Raw genomic sequence first — 19,913 nt, forward strand, 5'->3', positions numbered from 1 at the left:
AAACACTTTGTATAACTACAACATATGTGGTTGCCGAGAAAAAGAAGTTACTTACCAGCAACTGGGTTTCTTTGAGATGTACCATTCCCATATACATTCTCAACTGCGTGTCTCATACCCCTGAGCCTCAACAGAAGCCTTTTTTTTTTTTTTTAAATCTTAGGAGATCCTCAAACATGTACCCTAGCCCAGCCCCTCCTGGTGTCCCACAAAAAGGGGATAATGGGTAGCACACACTTCCTGCTCTTCAGTTTCCTCTCAACCACATATCCTGTAGAATACTAACTCTGAGGAAAAAGGAAAAGAGTGGGATTCAAATGTGCACAGTATCACTGCCATAGACATATGAACTTTCTAAACAGCTTATCTGGTGGGAAATAGTAGGTCAAATGTCCTTTCAACAAATAGCAAGTACAGCAAAGCCTCTATACTCATGAAGAATAAGGCTTTAGGAAGAAATTAGCAAGTTAATCTACTGCTCCAATTCAAAGTCTAACAAATCGAGGCAGGCACTTAGAATGAGTCCTTTGGGTCATTTTGTTGAGGTTGTATAAGGAGGATCTGCCAAAAGATATTGAATCTCACCCATCCTACTTGCCAATGTACTCACTTGCCATTTTTACAGAGCTGGAGAAGGACACAAGTCATCATAGGTTTGAAAGGTGCTTTCAATAAAAATTTAAGAACTAAATTAAATTCCATTGGGGCAACCAAGTCCCTTACTTGCAGAAAAATGTTGAACTGGACCTTAAAAAAGCCTGAGGGCTGTCAGGTGAGGATGCATATGCTATCCTTCTAGAGGGGAGTGGAAGACAAAAACAACTGCCAGACCCTTAGCTGATGGAAAATAAACATGCTTGACTACAGATGGATAGATTTGGTAGTCTATACATCACTTTGCTCCAGCAGAGATATCTGGCATCTATTTGTTAGCATGGATTCTATACTACAAAACATTAATGAGCAATTGTAGCACAGCTGTCCATAACCATCAGAACGTGACATGCTACAATGCAGTGAAAATGCTACAGAAGCCCTCTGTATGGCCTTGAGTTCCAGTTTCACCTCTTTCTGTGACTCAGCCCAGTCTCCAAAGTGCACTCCCCAGTACACTGTCCACCTCCACAACAGAACCATAACATTTAGAGTCTGACTACAGCAAGCAGGAAGAACACACAAAAAAGTGCCTTTTTGGGGGGAAAGCTACAAAATATGATCACCTCATGGCACCATCTTGGAAGGGGTAGGGGGACAAACAAGGGGCAGGCACCATGCAGCAACATAATGGCTGCAGACTGCCCTCAACTGGGAAAAAAATTCTTAAACACTGTTTCTGGATCACCAGAGGTGTTTCCTGAGATATTTCCTAAGGCCTCAAGACTGCTAGGAACTCAAGAGAAATGCTCCTCCTCTACACAAGTGGTTGAGAAGAACTGAAGAACAGGGCATCTCTTAGGTGTAGGTCCACAAGGAGGATCAGGGATATGGACACTTCTAAGTCTATGCCTTCACTGAAAGCTACTGCTATGTCTTCACTCAAAGCTTAGAACAGTAGTACTCAACCAGGGTGATGCAGAACCTGGGCGTGACAAGAAAACCTGCCAGAGATGCTGCAACACCAGCACTACTGGCACTAGTGCAAGGTGGAATTGCACTGCATGCCTCCATTTCCAGAAGGCACATCAGAGCCAAACAGAGAAGTGGCTGCAGCAGAAAGGTATGCCTGCCTCCATTATGCAGGCAACCATGTCTTTTTTGCTGCATTTCCTCCTGGTTTGGCTCTAAAGTGCCTCCTGAAAACAGAAGCATGCAAGGCAGCTCTACCTTTTGGAGCAGCATTTATCTCTAGGCTGCCACTGCCAACAGGAAGAACTGTCCGACATGCCTCTTTTCGGGAGGTATGTTAGAGCTGAACCAAGAAGAGCTGCAGCAGCAATGGCATGTCTGCCCACATAATGTAATGTAGGCAGGCGTGACTTTCTCTTGCAGCTGCTTCTCAGTTTGCTTCCAGTGTGCCTTCTGATAACAGAGGCATGAGGGACAGTTCCATCTGCCCCATGTCTCTGTTTCCAGGAGACACCATGCAGGTTCAGACTAGGAAGGGCAGCAGCAAAAGCACACACTCCTGTCACAGCTTCTTCCTGATCTGCAGGAGGCACTTGGTGTGGTGGCATGCCTATGATTATGTCTAATCAATTACTATCTTAATTAATCACAATTATAATACATAGTCTTTAAATTAGTTTTAAAAAATGGCGTGCTACTGAATTTTGCAGGAGTACCTTGAGTCTAAAAAGGTTGACAACCAGTGGTTTAGAAGCACAAGAAAGCTCACAAATGAGAATGTATATGTGGACAACTGCTCAAAGGATTAAAAAACAAAACAAAACTACCCCCACAAAACAAACAAACCTTACATTCTGCATTATACTGAATTATTTTAATTGCTGAAAAAAGGCAAGGCCTGAAACTTTTCCTAAGTCTTGAAATAAAACACACACCTGTTCCATTGATGTTTCATGCAGTTCATTGAGATTCAGGGTATATATCCCTTCCTCTGCACCGAATATCAAGTACTGATCTATAAGGAGAGAGAGAGAAATTAAAATTAATCCATTCAGATTTTAAGAAGTGCATTATAATACATGTATGGAGCTGACTTCATGAAGAAACATTTTACTGAGAGAGTTGCATACATCAAGCAATCTGTTCTATTTAATTTTCCTTAGATAGGGAAATAGGAGAAAGCTGCAATAGTTTAAATTTGAAAAGCCCCACAAGACATTAAGAGGGACTCATCTTATTTCAGTTAAAATGACTGATCAAGAAAAATCCTACTGGAAGAAACTATATAAACATAAAATTTATGTAATTTCCTGCTATCAACATTACACATTTAAACTGACATGAAGATGTACACGCTAACAATTCAACAGAGTTTTTAGAAAGTGTCATTAACCCTTTCACAGCTATTTCTAAAAGGTGGTACCAATTGGAATGCTAAACCAGCTTTTTTATGGCAGGTCCATCAATTTTTGCAAAATTTAAGAAAATTCAAGCTCACTTCCCCTTCTTGGTTACAAAGGTCTGAATATCAACTGATACTGTGCTTTTGACCTTGCAAACAATACAGATAATGTAAATGTTCACTGAAAAGTTTGAAGTCTCAACCTTAATGGGTGATAATTTAAATTCAGAAAAGATCAATATTTTGTTGCTGATCATTTTAGTACCAGCATCTTGCTATTCCTGCATTATGATTAGGCAAAACAGGGGACCCAGTATCACCAATTTCTACATCCTTGTAAGCAGGACTCTGTAAAGTACTTCATATAGCACTGAAGTATTTTAAAATATAAAGGGAAGTGTCACCTCTCTGCACCCCACTTTTCAAAAGTGAAGTGAACATCAACATATCTCTGAGCAGATCTAGAATTTTGAAAGGGGAGGGGTGCAGATGGGGGGTGCAGATGGTGAGGTGTATCATCACATATAAACTACACATTTTTCTTCAATTTACTACTTTATTAATATTCTGGGAGCCTAGACAAAAACAAATATAACTTCACTGGAATGAGTTAAAAATAATCTTCAGGGCTGTGAAACAGGAACTCATTAACAGGAGCAGCTAACAGCAGAACTGCAGAACAAAGGATACCTTGACAGGTGAAATATCAAGAGCATTAAAAAGAAGAGCTGGTGGTTAACACCTGTGGAATTAACAGTTTATACAGGATCAGGTAGATCAGGGCAGGTAATTATTTCAGGCAAAGGGCTACTTACTGAGTTTTGGCAAGCCATCAAGGGCCATATGACAGGCAGCCCAGGGCAGATTAATATTAATTTTCTAAATTTTTTAGGGGCCCTCTGGGCTAGATACAATGGCCTGGCGGGCCACATCCGACCCGTGGGCCACATTTTGTAAACCTGAGGTAGATTCTAATAAGCCGTGAAGTCAATTGACTCCTCATGCACTGCCTGACTAGAAATGTTTCTGCCACTACCAGGCACTTAGTTTGAAAATCTGGGTGGAATAGGAATCAAAGAAGGGTGCACCCCTCTGGGTCTACCTCTGAACATACCCAAAGAGAAGCACAAGGGAAATTAACTGAAGAAGGAAGAAAGAATTTATTTTTGGTCAAGACAGCAGGATTGACACCTCAGCTTCATGGGATAGGATTTCGGATTACCAAAAACAAAGGATGTTGTACAGCTTAACGTTGTGATCCAAATAAAGGGAAAATTCATGCGCATAAATTAAACTGTTTTAAAAAGGAATAACCTGGATATCTAAAATGCAGAGTTTATATTCTTGGAGCCTTCATGAAAGAATAAATGGGGTGATCATATACCTCTTGTATCTGGATTTATCCATGATGTTGCACAATGAATTTTTAACGGGCATCCATTAAAAACCTTTGAAAAGCAAGCACCCATCTAAAAAAGAAAAATAAAACATTTAATTAAAAAACAAGTGAATTTAAATCTCTAACCTGATACATCAGTGAAATTTCTAATGATTATATATTTCTAATAGCATATGCTTCACCTTATTGAAGAACTATAATAATTTTCAAGGTTTAGAATCTGCTGAAAGCGAACACTACATTCTTTCATATACAAGTCACACTTTTAAAAATGAAATCTCTTTTAAAAATGGCTTGTGACAAATTCAAAAAAGAACTCTTATATTCTCCACAAGAGTTGCATCTCTATAAATGAGTCTTTGAGGTTTTTCTTCTTATATGAAGAGTCAAGGAATTTGGGCTCATCTTTAATTCAAAGACATCTATATTTTAAAAAAAGATGGTATTTTTTGGATGCTTGCACTAAGAGTTCAGCCATTTTTAAGAATAATTTAATGCAATGACAGAAGAAGAGAAATTCAAAGAAAATAACATCAGTGTTAACCTTCTGTGATGAAAGGGAACAGCCTACACCTCTCTTCCTGCTTTGAATCTGATTTCCTCTCGAGAACCAAAGAAAAGCCTTTAAAGTAAAGACAAACATCTAATGTTTGATGCATTAAAGGAGCTCCTGGAGTGTGGCAAAGAAAGGGATGACATGATCTACAGCAGGCTACAAGAATGATCTTTGCAGCAGATACCTGAACGGATGAGTGGGGCAAGGTTGAGCACTCTCACCAATGTCCAGTGATCATTTCCTAAAAGCTCAGCATTTATACTACTTGATCTATCAGCAATCTTTTACACAGTCTTGCTCTCTCTCCCACCACTCTCACTATTTTTTCAGCATATCTTTTGAAGGGACACCTCATTCTCCAACCATCTTCCTGTAGTGGCCCTGTCTTTGGTCTCATTTCCTTCACCTGCACATTATTTCTAGGTGATCTCATCTGAAAACACCAATTCATCTACCTTCTCTATGCTTGCAGAGCTGCCTTTCTGTACCACACTTGTTTCTTTCTGAAAAACTTTGACCTGTCTTGTTGATGTATCCTTGTACATAGCTAGTTACTGGCTCAAGATCAACATGACCAAGAGCTCTACAGCAGTGGAGCTCAGCCTTTAATTTGGCAGGCCAGATAGGCAGTGCCCAATCCTTCTGTAGGTTGGATGCGGCTGGTGGACCAACGCGGCACCCAAGGCAGGTATGGCAAAATCTCATCTAACTGTGTGGACAGGGGGGAAGCCTGGCCCCAATCCAGCTATGTAGGGGAAGAAGACTTGGCTTGGCCCCATATGGCCACATAGCGGGGTGGGGTGGGGAGAGACCCGTGACACACACGACACAGAAAGTGGCTCAGTCCCAACCTGGCCAGGCAGGGGGGAAGGGGTGTGGAAAGCCCTTTTCCATTCTTATCTTTGCAAAGATGTACAATCTGTCTAGCCCTATCAACTGAAGCCCACTATGTCTATGCTAGAAAGCAATCCTGACAGGGAAAAATCAGCTGCTGACCTTGTATCCAGAGTTAACATTTACAGATAGAAACTTTTTTGTTAATACTCTTCTAAAACCTGGAGGTGAGTCAGTTGTCTGCAGAGCCCAAGGCAAACCTGAGAACAGTAAAATGTATTCATGCTACCTGAAAATGTCCTTTTAAGAAATAAGATCCCCAAATCTACTGCAATGGATAATTCACTTCAGCCTGCTTACAGCTTGCATATAGAACCTGATCTGTCAGTAACTGACGAAAAAAGAAATGCTCTGCTCCTTAAAGATTCCTTTTGTAGAAATACTTTCAACAACTAGATTCATCCTGTTCTACCTTCCAAAATTACAAACGTCACTTACGGCACACTAGTACAGTAAACAATTCTGTCTCCTATGCATGGAACAGAGACCATGTCCACTAATGAAATTATCTTGAATCTTTGGTTATCAATTTCCACCTTTATTCTAAATGAAACATTTGTTTCCAGGGTGGGTTAAAATCTATGCATTTTATTACTTGAAGGGAAAACAACTTTAAGGTAAGCATCAGTACATTTTTCTATTCTTTTTCACGCTAAAGTCTATAGATCTATCACAAAGGGATTTCACAGAAGTGTGCTTTTATGGTAAAAGGCAGGATTGTTCACCCTTTAAATGTGAACATCCAAAACAAGCTAAATTATACTCTCTCTTCTGGGCAGTGAGGTCTGGAGAAGGTGATTCTGAAACATGGCACTGGCTAAAGTAGGGCCTGGGGAATTTATATACTGCTGGTCCCATGGATGTTTAGCAGACTTTATTAAAATGGACTCTGATACTTGACAAAAGTAAGACTATTTATTGACTTTAATTAGGGAAAACATGCTATAAGTATGAGGACTACAAGTCTGAATCAAGGTACAATACAGCTGAGAAAAATTCAAACTACAAAGACTTATGTGAGTGAAGATAGAAGGGAGCCTACGTTACTGGAGAAAACAAAAAGTGACAACATTTCCATTACAGTTCAATTGGTTCATAAGGTAATGGTTTGGATGAATTTTTACAGGTATTATTTATAACTTTCTAGGGCAAGACTACTAGCAAGTGGCTAGCAATCTGCTTGCCCTTAAAAGAGGAGGTGCTTCTTTGAGTCTCTCCTCTCTCATGTGCACCTCTCTGGATGATGTCTCAAGAAGGGCCTTCCTAGACATTCCATCTCCTTTTACTGTGTGAGGTTCACACACACCAAGAAAGTCTTCCTTTTCCAGGAGATGCTAGCCTAAGAAGCTCTGAGTGACAGAAAGACAGGTGATTAGGAGGGGCAGAAAGAAGGCCCTAAAAACCTCTTACTGAATTTTGGCACTGGTTCTGTGCCCAGTGCCCCTTACTCAAGGCACAGGGGGGAGACAGAGACCAGAGTCAGGAGAGCAGCACCCAGTGTGGATTACATGGCCTTCCGTGAATTTCTTTGTAGCTTTTTGAAAAAGGCCTGATCCTTCCTGAAACTACAACTACAATTCTGCCTGCATCTTTCCATGCCCAGGGGAGATGCACTGAGGCTTTGAGGGAACTGGCACTTAAGCCCACAGAGCTGCTCAAACTCTTTAACAAGATATTTGATAAAGGAACGCAAGAGCAAGAGACACCAACACTTTCTTCTGCATGTCTTACTCTAGTTGTCTCCATGAAGCCTGCAGAGCACTCCTTCAGCAAGAAAGAGCATCAGAGATTGAGAGGACAGGCTCCGCCAAAACCAAACAGAGCCTCATTAAAAATAAGACAGACAGCTGACTGAACCAAGCTGTTAGTTTAAAGAAGAAAAATATTAAAAAACTGAAATATTCCTTGATGTCCAGGAAGTCTGGTTGAGCCTACTGCAGCTGTACCAAGCAGATAAAACTGGAGGGATTTTAAGGAGAGAGGGCATTCTCTAACTGCTCGTGACTGACAGGTCTGGATCTGATCCCAAGCTGTGAGCAGGCTGAAGTAACCAACGTAAGAAACTGGGAGACCTTAGCAAAAACAAGCATCTGCTTCAAATAAACAGACATAAGGTAGGAAAAATCCCTGCCAATAGGTAACTCCTGTCAGTGGAAGGCAGTTTTCATTTCCAAGCATTAAAGCTAACCAAATAGGAACAGTTCTGTAGTGGAAATGATTAGCTTTCCAACACAAATTTAAGTTGCTTTTATTGATGTGCCTGAAGTGAGAGACAGTACATTAGTGCAAAAGTCAAGAACTCTGAAGCTATGCTAGATTACTTAAGAAGGAAATTTAGTATTTAGAAACAGAAGTAAAGAATGTGTGTTATCTTGCTTTTCTGGCATTTTAAGTACCATCTGTATCTATGTTGTTCTGCCTGCAGTCTTATTTCTGTAGCTGCAAACATGTTTGAAGTGCACTCATGAACTTTTTTGCAGGAGAGATCGCTTAGGAAGAATGAGGAAGGGAACTGGATGCACACCACTGTATCATTTACAAGTTTCCTTTTCCAAATTTCCAAACCCATTAACTTCAATATTCTAGACAAGAGGTTAGAAACCTATGACCCATAGGCTGCATTCAGCCTCTGGAGGTGAGGCTTAGCTTTGCACGTCACACCACAGCTTGGCGGCAGGGAACTCTCCCATGCCATGCTGCAGCCAGGCAGCAAAGAGAAGTGGTGACATGTGGGTCCTAGTACCAGATTACCAAGGATGCGAGCTGGAAGATTCCAACCTGGCACTGCAAAACGTTGCTGCTGTTCTAGACCATTATGCAGAAACGAAGTAGGACAAACCATCCCTAAGGCAAAAGAAAAGTGAAACGCTATCTGACAGAACTTGTGTTTCACTTTCCAGTTCATTCTTAGAATTGCTATTAAGAACCAACATAATTGGGGCTATCACCTGAATTCTCTATATCAAGACTGAATGCTTTATAAAAGGCATGCCATAGTTTAGCTTCTGCTACTGGACTGGATTCAAGGATTACTCCCAGGTCTCAGCCCCCCACCCCCGAAGCCCCAAGCAGCCCCTTTGCAGGCTGGAACTCTGTCAGCCTGCAAGGGGAAATCCAGTTTCTACATTTTTCTTCTTTAAAGGATAATCCATTTTTAAACTTTGTTCATGACCCTGTAATATATTCTTGTGACCCACTTTTGGGTTGAGACATGCTGGGCTAGATGATATTTGTGAGGTCCCTTTCAGCTCTATTTTCCTATGAGTGCTATGATCCTATGAGTCAACTGGTAGAATTACTTGAGAAAAAAAGACTATTAAATCTTTAACTGATGAACAAAGAAATCCATTCAGACCTGATAAACTTATTCCATTTATGGCCACGAATCTGAGGAAGGTTATTTTAACTTTATGAAAAAATCACTTTAAAAACATCTTAAAAACTAAGAGCTGAGCTTTGAAATACAAATTTTAAAGCATAAATAAAAAAAGATACTAGCTTGTAATCATTTAGTTTTTATAAATATCTACTAGTCCTATATACACCAATAAATTGTTCAATAAAACATTTTAAAATAATTAAACTTCAAAGAATGTTTAAAAAGTCTCAATATTTTCTGATTTAACAGAAGAAACACCAACACTGTAATCAAAATTCGTAAGAATAGCTCTAATACTTACATGCACTTTAGGTGTGGGAGGAAGACCATTACTAATTGGTTTCTAGAAAGAAATAGTGAATTTAAATTATGCTTTTTATCCACAGACTTACAAACATATTTCACTAAAGATGTAATTAGAACACAAATTAAACATTTAAAAAATCTTTATACTATAGTTGCATAACTAGGATAAATAGCTTAGCAATTGAGAGTATGATTATATTGGAAGAAAATTACAAGCCAGGACTTGCTCATTGGAATCAATGTTAAAAACTGCATGCAAATTGTTAAGACAATAAACACAAACATACTGTACATTTGCAAGTCCTACAGTAGGCTTGTTAAATAAGGTGCATAAGTAACTACAAAAAAACCACAATATCCATGTAATTTAGTATGCAGACTTGCAAGCTATCCCTGTCCAGCCAACTCACCCTGACAAATGAATCACTATCACATCATTATCTATCGTGAAATTAACAATTAACGTGTTATCATTCTTTAATATCGATAGTTCCATGCTGAATGTCTGCATAGTTGACTACATAATATTCTCTAATTAAGAGGCTTGAAAGAACATTAGAATGTCATCATCCAACATCACAAAGCTTAAATGAACCACCTGCATATTGGAGTTAGCACAAACATACCAAGCAATTAAATCATTAAATGAAATTATTAAATGTGTTTTAGCACTGTATGAATTTATTTTGTATCACAAGGATTTCAGAGATATCAATAATACTTGTTTCAGTGGGAATTCCTTTCAACTATTAAGTCCCCCTAGATTTTGAAACTGAAAATCCTGCTGTTTCAACTACAACATCTGAATGACAGTTCAACTTAAAATCTACTTAATTCTAAAAGATTAGTCAAAACAGTTTAGGAATGACACCTACTCAAGATACCCCAATTAATATGCAGTGTTTTAAGAATAACATTCCACATTTTAAAACAGAGACACTTTCCCTCACACCCTGAAGAATCCCTAACACATCCCAGAAAGTAAAAAAGGGCAACATCTTTTAAAAGAAGCTGCAGCTTTCAGGGCCTAGTTCAGGGTCTACCCTAAAAACATAGCTTTCAGAGGCACTGACCATGCATAGCTCCCACTGAATTTTCATGAGAGTGGGACATCAAGCCCTCCTGAAGATTTGCCTTTCAGTCTCTAACTTTTAGATCCAGAAATTTGAAAAACCCACATTCACAAGTTACTTCTGAAAATGGTGACTTAAATGGCTTAGAGAGGAGGAAACAGTGCGGCACCTAGGCACCACCAAAATCAGAGATGTACAGCATAAAATTTCCTAGGCAGAGGGCTTACTTCATCAGATGCTGTGAAGGGACTGCAGAAAGCAAAGCTGCCAAATAAAAAGCAGTGATTATAATGCAAAGGGTAGTGAAGGGGGAAGGAAAAAGGAGGTGGCACTACTGAGAGAAGCAAGGTGCTAAGACAGACAAAAACGAAACAGTTAACCTATTGAGAGGCACAGAGTTTATAAAAGCTAATCCAGGTAATGGGATAAGAATTTACAGTCTTGGATTTAGACCAGAAGAAATAATGAAACTGGCTATTACAAAAACACTATCGAAACCACAATGAAGTTAAACAGGAAAGAAACTCACTCTGGTTAGGTTCATCTACCATTTTCTTTTCTCTTACCTCCAATACCAACTCTCTTACGGCTGCTCTCTTATGTCTTTCCAACCCAGACTTATGCTAGCTTTTTTTGTGTTGCTAATATCTTTTCTCTTTTCGTAGATGGCCTCACTAAAGAAGAAAACACCAACAAATCCCCTTCTGCAAGGTTACATAGTTGCTGCTGCTACCGTGGTTTGGATCCCTCCTTAGCTACAATCTATTGTAATACAGCTGCCAGTGCTAGAAAAGATGCCAAGTAAGCAGGGTGGAGCAATGCATTTATATAAGAACTACATATATATACACACTATTTCTATTTGAACCCTATATTTACAAACAGCTAAAGACATTGTGGTACTGTGTTTCTGGACCTCATTTCTGTACTTCGTAATTGAAGGTTTTTCAATGTAGTTCTGAGAATGCAGGTAATTCATTAATTGCTGTAAACCTCCCAGTTAAAAAAATGGACTAGAATAAATGGAGCCATTCAAATTAAATTCAAGTTTGGAGTTTAGGACTTTAATCTTCAACAATAATGAAAAGCCTCAAGAGAGCTAGCTCGCCCTATCAGAGCTTTACCATGCCAGTTCTTTTATTTTGAGTAATTCTGAACATCAATGTATCAAATGGTATCACTTTAATTTCTACAGTGACAGCTTGGTTTTAGTCTTTTCTCCAGAAGACCCATTTTATTTGCCACAAAGTATCTCAATTTTATTCTTATTAAAGATAACTCCCCATGGTCAAGCAGTTTCATCAGCTGTAAAATGAAAAGCAAATCAGAAGTGAGATGCCAGGGCAGTTTAAAAAGCTATACCTAAGTAGAATCTTAACTGTATGTGGTGACTGTCAATAGCTTCCTTAAAACTAGAAAGAGAAAGTATTCAGATATTTCCTATTAATATTGGTGGTATAATTAATAGAGTCCTAGATGTCTGTTAAATCAGTCAGTTAAACTCCTGTCAAACTGGTAGGCAGACAGTAACAAAGTTTCTGAATATATGTAAAAGTCACACTTTCCGTGTTGTACTACAGTCAGTTTCCAACAGGGAGTCTTTCACAAAGTACAACAGAACCCTACTTAATCACAAATTATTATCCATGCAAAAAAACTGATAGTATTTCCTCATCTATGATCAAAGATACAGAGACCATACTGCAGTGAAATGTTAAATTCCTAAGTTATTATTTTATACATTGCATGTTAATATATTACGAACAAAGTATTTTATTAAAGTAAATGAAAATGAAAGCTTTGTATTTTGGTCCTTAGTTTTCTAATGTATTTATTTACCTACCTACTGGTTGGTAACATTCACCAATCTACCATACCATCTTCTCACCTTTTGTACAAATTAAAGATGTACTGCACTATATTCAACAACCACAGGATGCATCTCTAGTCTGACACAAGTGTTGAATGTAAACATTTAATTACTTGTATTAAGTTACAGAGCTTAGTATAATTTAAAAGCAGATAATATTGATTATACTTATGGATCAGATGGTAGCAGGAGTTAAAAGTCTATTCAAAATATAATACTCAGAGTAAAAAAAAATTCATCCAACAAAACCAGAACACAGATAAAAACCACTAAGGTTACATACAAATCAACAGGAGTTTGTTTACTTTACCATTTGTCCATTAAAGAAATGAATAAGAATAGCTTTCAAATAATTACCTACCAGTATTTCCTTCTTTTCTTTCCTTAAAAAATTACTGTCTCTATTTTCATTCTGCTGTTGACGTGGGGATGCCTCTCTGTCACCATTTAACTGTGCAGAATTCACTCCATTACCTTTGCAAGAAACATTTAGATTACAAAGCTGTTTTCACTTACTTTCAAGTTAAAAGGTAGTAATCCACATATAGAAAATTAAAAGGGCCAACTCCCTTGCTAACATGGGCTCTACTATCTTCAGTGGTGTTGTACCCAGCAAAGAACTTGGTTCAGTATGACAGTGAAGTGTTGTACACACTTCTGCCCTCTCAGTTCCTAAATAATTAATAATAAAACTAAGCGTGTATATAGTAAGCGAGTTGTAAAGGCTCATTCTCTGATAGAATTTGATCATGGCTACATCTTCCTTTAATCCTGTGCGTTTGGGAAAGCAATTTCCCCCCTACTTTTAATAACAAAATAATCATAGCTCCCAAACTTATTCCTCAAACCTTGCCCAACTTACTCATTATATATACATTTCTGAATTCAGACTCTCTCTATGCTTTCCACCAACTCCACATTGACCATGAGAACACACAAATTTATAATCAGTACATAGGGTAAGCATAAAAGTTGCATGCTAATTTATCATAAAGATGGGGAAAAATGGGTTTACTGGAAGATAAAGGAATGCAATAACGGTTAAGGAGAGCTGCAAGCAAGCAGACAGGACTTCAATAACTTAGCTCTTTCCTCTGTGTTCATGGAAATGACATATAATCATCTTAATTTCAAAATTAAGAACTCATTGTATACGTTTTTGGTATTTTTTTGGGAAAATGTTTAAATAGATGACATGAGAGTATGCTAAATGAAGAAATAACAACAGCACAGAGGGAACAGTGACTTACCAAATTTGACCCTGAACACACTTAGTACAAGGCAAACTGATAGTGTTAATAGAATCAGGTGTTAAGAGGCTATATTATAAACAGGAGGGAAATACCTTTTATACAGCTCTTGAATCCAGTCCATTTTGTTTAAGTGTGAACCCTAAAGTCTCTCCTCTCTCAATTAAAGTCTCTGTTCTTAGAAATATCCATGCATCCCAATGGTAGCTTATAGACTAGGGAAGAACTTAAGAACTATGTATGAAAAATAATGATTCTCCACTGTTACAAGTCCAGTACTTTCCATTTTGAGTGTACTGCTTAAGCAGTCACTCCTCTCTCCACTGAAAATCAGCAGAAATTCTTTCAGAGACTTCTATGGGAGTTGAATTTGGCTTAATGAAGTTGCAGAGCATTATCTTCATGAAGCTGGTTTTCACACACTATTTTTATCACCTGCTCACAGTAGTACAGTGTTTCAAAACGACATTCATTTTAAGGGAGTAAAAATAAATATTACATTATTTCTGAAATCCCCATTAGTCTTATTACCTAAAGCATAAGGTTTCTGGGGAGGTAGCCGTGGAGGGGGTGGTCTAGGAGGAACCTGTGATGCTGACTTTCCTGGACTTTCTGAGACAGGGCATCTCTTGATTGTTCCTTGACTATCTTCTTCAGAGGAATGAGTTTCATGTGGTATGTAGATGGATTTAGGCTGAAAATATATATAAGAATATTGACTACATTATTGGGACAGTTAAGCTAAGTGTTGCATACTGTAATACTACATCTTACTATTTTCCTGAGTAAACTGATAAAGACAATTACATATTCTGTTACATATTTTTACTATACAGAAAATGCATAAAGCAGATATTTGATCAACAGAAAATCCAAAGCAGTATACTGAAATCATGACTTGCCTGATGAAACTTCACTATGTCCAGTGCACAATCAAATCACAAATGTTTAAATGAAAATACTGTCTGCAACCTCCCTCCCAGCCAACCATGTGAAACTGATCTTTTTTGAAAGCACCAACCCAGACAAAGACACTTCTACTGCACAGAGGCATTGTGAACTAGATACAGGAAAAGATGATTAATTCCCTAGTAGTCCAGTTGCTCATACCCCTCTTCTCTCCCATCATACCTGGTAACACTTTAGTTGTTAATGTTCTATGACAGGAGCCAAGATAAGTCAATAATTTTCCACTATTAATCCAGCCTGTGCCTTTACCCTTTGCTGCCTTCCTCTTATTCTGGAAGATGGGAATAGGGTTTACACCTTAATTCTTCTACCCCATGAACATCTTTCTTTTGTTCCTTTCTCCAAAATAAGTACAAATACATTTTCTTGCTCAATAGCCAATCTCCTTGTTTTTGTTCTTTGTGATAAAGAACCAAAAATGTCACTTTGGGTTCCCGTTTGGATTCTAACAACAAATAATGTTTTTACACAAAAGTGCTCTGTACTTTTCAAAATTCACTCAGATACTAGTTAATCTGTACCATGCCACATGCTCAGGAAACAGTTTTCAGCATAATACAAACACCTAAACAGATACTATTTTATAAAAAGGCAAACATACATAAAAGAGAAGTTGGTCTTCCAAATTACCATGAACTAGAGCTGGAGCTAAAATGAAAACTCAATTGCTCACAGCCCTTACACTCAGATGACAAGAACTTCCTGCATTTGACCTTCCACTACATGACAAAGTATTGAACTGTGACTTAAACTCAGCTTTCACCCTCTACAAGATTCCTGTTCATGACTCCAGAACTAGGAGGTTAAAATCAATTTAAACAAAAGCAACTGACTTGTCATTCAGCTTGGACAGTGACTGCCTTTTTCCTCAGATTGATGAAGAGTACTTAAGGCCCCAAACCTTGTGTCCTTTCTCTCCCAACTATATAAGTTGGTTCAATAAAAGATACTCCCATACCTCACAAATCTTACTCCTCTCACAATATTGGACCGTCACGGCTACATCACTCTTACTTCTAGATCAGAGCATATGGAGGCAGCCACACTAGCAAGACCAGGTTTTACCAAGTCACAAGGCACCTGAAACCCATACATGAAACTGGAAGACTGTAACATTTTCGGCAGTTCATTTTGGGGAGAAAAGGAACAAACCTGAAGCTAATGTATGGACAGATCACAAGCAGAGGCTACTGCTTCTAACTGAGGATCTGAGGTGCCAAGAGACTAATCAAGACAACACCTAGCATAGTTTTAAAAGATTAGGTTTGAATCCTCAGATATAAAATTCCTATAGGTTTACCTGTACATCAACAAGGCATGATTAACCCAGTGTTTAATGACTAGTGAGTTTCCACATGCTAGAGAATACAAGTAGAGATTTTTTTGGACATTTTTTAAATAGTGTCATCTAAAATGTGCAATCAATTCAGTCTCTTCAAGAGGAAGAATCTGAGACCTAACTTCAACATTTAAAGGACCCCATTGTTGCCTGTGAAGTTAGCACAGAGACTTCTAATGTGGTGACTCTCATAGGAACTCCTATTTCTGTAATACTAAACCCCTGAAATACCAAATGTTATGCCTCTCCTCAGATTAATGATGTAAACATAATCATAAACACCATATCTAATGTGATGAATTCCATCAATTTTTCATTTTATTCATGCTCCAAAACTAAAAATGTAACTTAATATGCTGGAACAAAACTGGATGAATCACAATCTCAAAAAGCACCAAAGTCTCACGTCAGTGAAAAGCAGGCACCTATGTCATTTATAGACTCCCCGCCCTCCTCCATTTACTGCAATTCCCCTCTTCCCCAGTTCAATGAAAAATCCCACTTACCTTTGGTGGTAAAGGTGGTGGCACTTTGGCTTTCATAGTAGAGCTGTAAAAAGAACACAGAATGCTCAGAAGTTATCCAGATATGCATCTCTGGAAAACTCAACTTGTGAGGTTTGAGAAAGTTTATGTAGAGTTTATTTTACATTTTTAAACACTAAGAGATTAAACATCATGTTATTTTCAAACACTTAAACCATTTGAATATTTTCTAACTGGTGCTTCCCCACCCCTGAGCCCTGTAGTCCCAGGGGTGGCAACCTACAGCCCATGTGCCAGATCTAGTGGCATCTGGCAATGGGGGACCTTCCTTGCACTGTGTTGCAGTCAGCCACCTGGGGCTCTGGAAGAGGGGACCTCTCTCTGTGAGTTGTCACAGCCTCCTGTGGCATAAGTGGCAATGAGACATGGCAGAGGCAGCTGCGCCATAATGCCCACTTTCCTGACCAGAGCACTTCAGCTCTCTTTATGGAAAATGCTGCTGACCCCAGCCCAAGACATCAGCCAGAAAAAAACCCAAGTGGTCCCTCTGAAGTCTTCCCATGAAGTTATGGGTAACTTTTTGAAAAGCTCATCTGTGCTCATCTATCCACAAGGATATGTAGACTTGTGCAGAATAGGGGAGTGATTTTTAGCCAAGAGATGCAGACAAGATGCAGGGTGAGTCTGGCATTCACTGTACTGAGAGAAAAGGAAGTGTGCTTATAGTTAAGTGGGGAGTTTAGGATACTGGTGGGTTTTGCTAAAGAATATTTATAATATGGAATTTTGTTGACACTGGAAAATACCATTTCTTGATGGACCTAACCACTGGCTTCTTCAAAAAAAAATGTTATATGTGATAATAAATCTGTTTGCAAAGTGGAGTTAAATCTACTGTTTGCTTTTGGGTTGAGTAACTTTATGTTCTTCCCCTTCACAGAACTCCACATGGGGACACAACTTCTCATATGGCACATGCTTACCAATCTGGTCCTGGAGTACAACACATCAGCATGAGTGAAAAAACTCCAAAACATTTTAAGGGTTTTCTCCTCCACTTCTGCATTTTAAAGGTTCTACTGTTTGGTCCTGAATTCCTGCATGGTAGTGTTCAGCCTCTATTTTAATCTTTTTACAAACTTCAGTACGTTGAGAACAATGGTATTTTCCTCATCTTTTGAGAAATGCAAAATATTTAGTGGAAACTGGGCATGTCAAACTCATCCCATGCCCCAGACCAGATCCGGACTATAGGACTCCTCACAGGCTGGATTTGGCTTAGGGCACTGGGCTCCCAGACTGTGTGGTAACCAGATGGGCTGAATGGAGCAGCTTCATAGGCTGCATATTTGACATCCCTGCTGTCTTAAATTTGTGCACTATGACTTGCCTGCTTTTGAATTACATTGCTTCAGAGAAGCATTAGGAAAATATCTAAGTGAGATATCTGTGTTTTTTGGAACATACAAATCTTCTCAATACCTTGTCTAGTTTGTCCCAGACTTGTCAGAAAAGTTTGTCTCAGTATAAGATTATGGTTTTGGACTAGAGAAGCTAGAAGGGAAGCACATGTTGAATGACTGTCACTCATATTTGAGTATGACTACTACTGATACTAGAAATGAAGTTCCACGTGTAGGGCTGAGGAGATGTGCCAGGGCATGTTGGTGTCTATGTTCCCTCCTACTGTTGGTCAAGTTGGCGTGACGACGTTCTGTTGCTCATTCTGCTTCCTTCATATCAGAAAGTCAGGCTCACCTATCATGGGCCATATCCTCCCAGGACATTGAGTTCAGCCCAGCAGACTGTATGTGCTGCTGAATGCAGTCCTCGTGGTGGAGTTTGGGATGGCCAACCTTCTTACTGCCTTTTTCAAATTCACTATACACAACTCTCTTAGGCAGTCAATTGTTGTCCATACATATGTCATGGCCGACCCAGGTCATTTGCCTCTGTGCTAGCATAGCTTCCACACTTGGCATGGCTGCCAGTCATAGTTCTTCATTGTTGGTGATTTTGTCAGACCATTTAATACCCATTATACGTTGCATAAGTGGTATTGGTGCAAGCAGTTAAGTTTTTTGATATGGTAACAATAAAGGGGGCAGGTCTCTAATGAGTATAGAAGACAAGGGAGCACAACAGCCCTGTAAACTTGGCATTTTGTAGACACTTTGATGCCTTGCCTTGGTCACAGCTTTTTTTTGTAGGCAACTGAAAGTTGAGGCAGCTGACTATGTGTGCTGAAAGTTCTTTTTGAACTGGGGTCACTGACAACTGTGCTACCTAGGTAGCAAAAGGACTAGATGTTGTTAAATTGGCTGCCATTCAATTTTATTTCTGGTGGTGATGGAGGCGATAGGTTTTCTTTACACTAATACAGAGGCCAAAAAGGGATATAGCATGCGCAAAGGAATTCAGTAAATGTTGCAGGTCATTCTAAAAAAGGGCAACAAATGCTGAATTATCAGCATACACTAGAACCTTTACTTCACTTTGTTGGGATTTGCTTTTGGCCTTGAATTGGTGGAGGTTTAGAAGTCCGCCATCAAATCATGTTGTCAGGCACTGACCGATACACAGGCCTGTATGTTGTCATGGAAGCAGCATATGAGGTTAATTAGTTTGTCTGGGCAGCTGAATTTTGCAAGAGGGCACCAAAGAACAGATTGCCCAACAGAGCTGAATGCCTTACTAAAGTCAACATACAGGGGTATTTGCTGTTCTGCAGCTTCCTCCTGTAATTGGCACAGGGTAAATATCATGTTGGTAGTGCTATGTGATAAACAAAAACCACACTGGGATTCAGGGAGTACACTGTCTGCAATAACCTGGAGCCTTCTCAGCAACAGCTTAACAAAGGTCTTACAAGCGATGGAAAGGGGAGAAATGCCACAATAGATATGACTCTGGCAACTGTCTCCTTTGTGCCTGTAGATTGCTACAAAAAGCAAGCACAAAACCTAGCTTATCCTACAAGGCTTGTTTCAACTTTAATAAGGGCAGCAACTATCTCCTCTCTAAATCAGGTCTCAGTTTAGACTTCTGAAAAGGATGGAGGTCTAAGTCGCACTCGAGTATTTTCCTTCATATTTTCTCCTGCGTGTCAGGCAGACACCTTGTCAAGAATGGGGGATAAAAACAGGTTGTTGACCTCAGCTGGAGAGAGGCTAACTGGCTCAGATTATGCCTAAGATATGAAGAGTAAGGTTAGTAAAGACTGTCAGAATTTAAGGTATGTGATATGGACTTTGGTTATTGGCATATTCAGTGCTCCTAGAGCCCTGAAAGAACTCTACAATACCAGCTCTAGGTCTCTGCTTGGCTGCACTAGAGTCATTGCAAAAAGCTTCAAGACAACTAAAATGATCTGACTGAAGGAAGACATTTGCACAGAGTCACTTCATGTTATACTGAGCTCTTTT

At 39.1% G+C, this 19,913-nt stretch overlaps 1 protein-coding gene across 3 annotated transcripts in view; it reads right to left on the reverse strand.

The window, feature by feature from the left end:
- MAP4K3 (mitogen-activated protein kinase kinase kinase kinase 3) overlaps nt 1-19,913 on the reverse strand; it is a 142,923-nt gene that overhangs the window by 32,403 nt on the left and 90,607 nt on the right. For all 3 annotated transcript variants that reach the window (XM_019549060.1, XM_019549059.1, XM_019549058.1), the window contains 6 exons: nt 16,510-16,552; nt 14,227-14,389; nt 12,807-12,919; nt 9,498-9,539; nt 4,353-4,437; nt 2,502-2,581 (listed from right to left, as the gene is read on the reverse strand). In XM_019549060.1, coding sequence (XP_019404605.1) covers nt 2,502-2,581; nt 4,353-4,437; nt 9,498-9,539; nt 12,807-12,919; nt 14,227-14,389; nt 16,510-16,552 — 526 coding nt within the window. The remainder of the gene's footprint in view (nt 1-2,501; nt 2,582-4,352; nt 4,438-9,497; nt 9,540-12,806; nt 12,920-14,226; nt 14,390-16,509; nt 16,553-19,913) is intronic.

This window comes from Crocodylus porosus, unplaced genomic scaffold (assembly GCF_001723895.1).
Source record: "Crocodylus porosus isolate Cpor-Errol unplaced genomic scaffold, CroPor_comp1, whole genome shotgun sequence".
Lineage (NCBI taxonomy): Eukaryota > Metazoa > Chordata > Crocodylia > Crocodylidae > Crocodylus > Crocodylus porosus.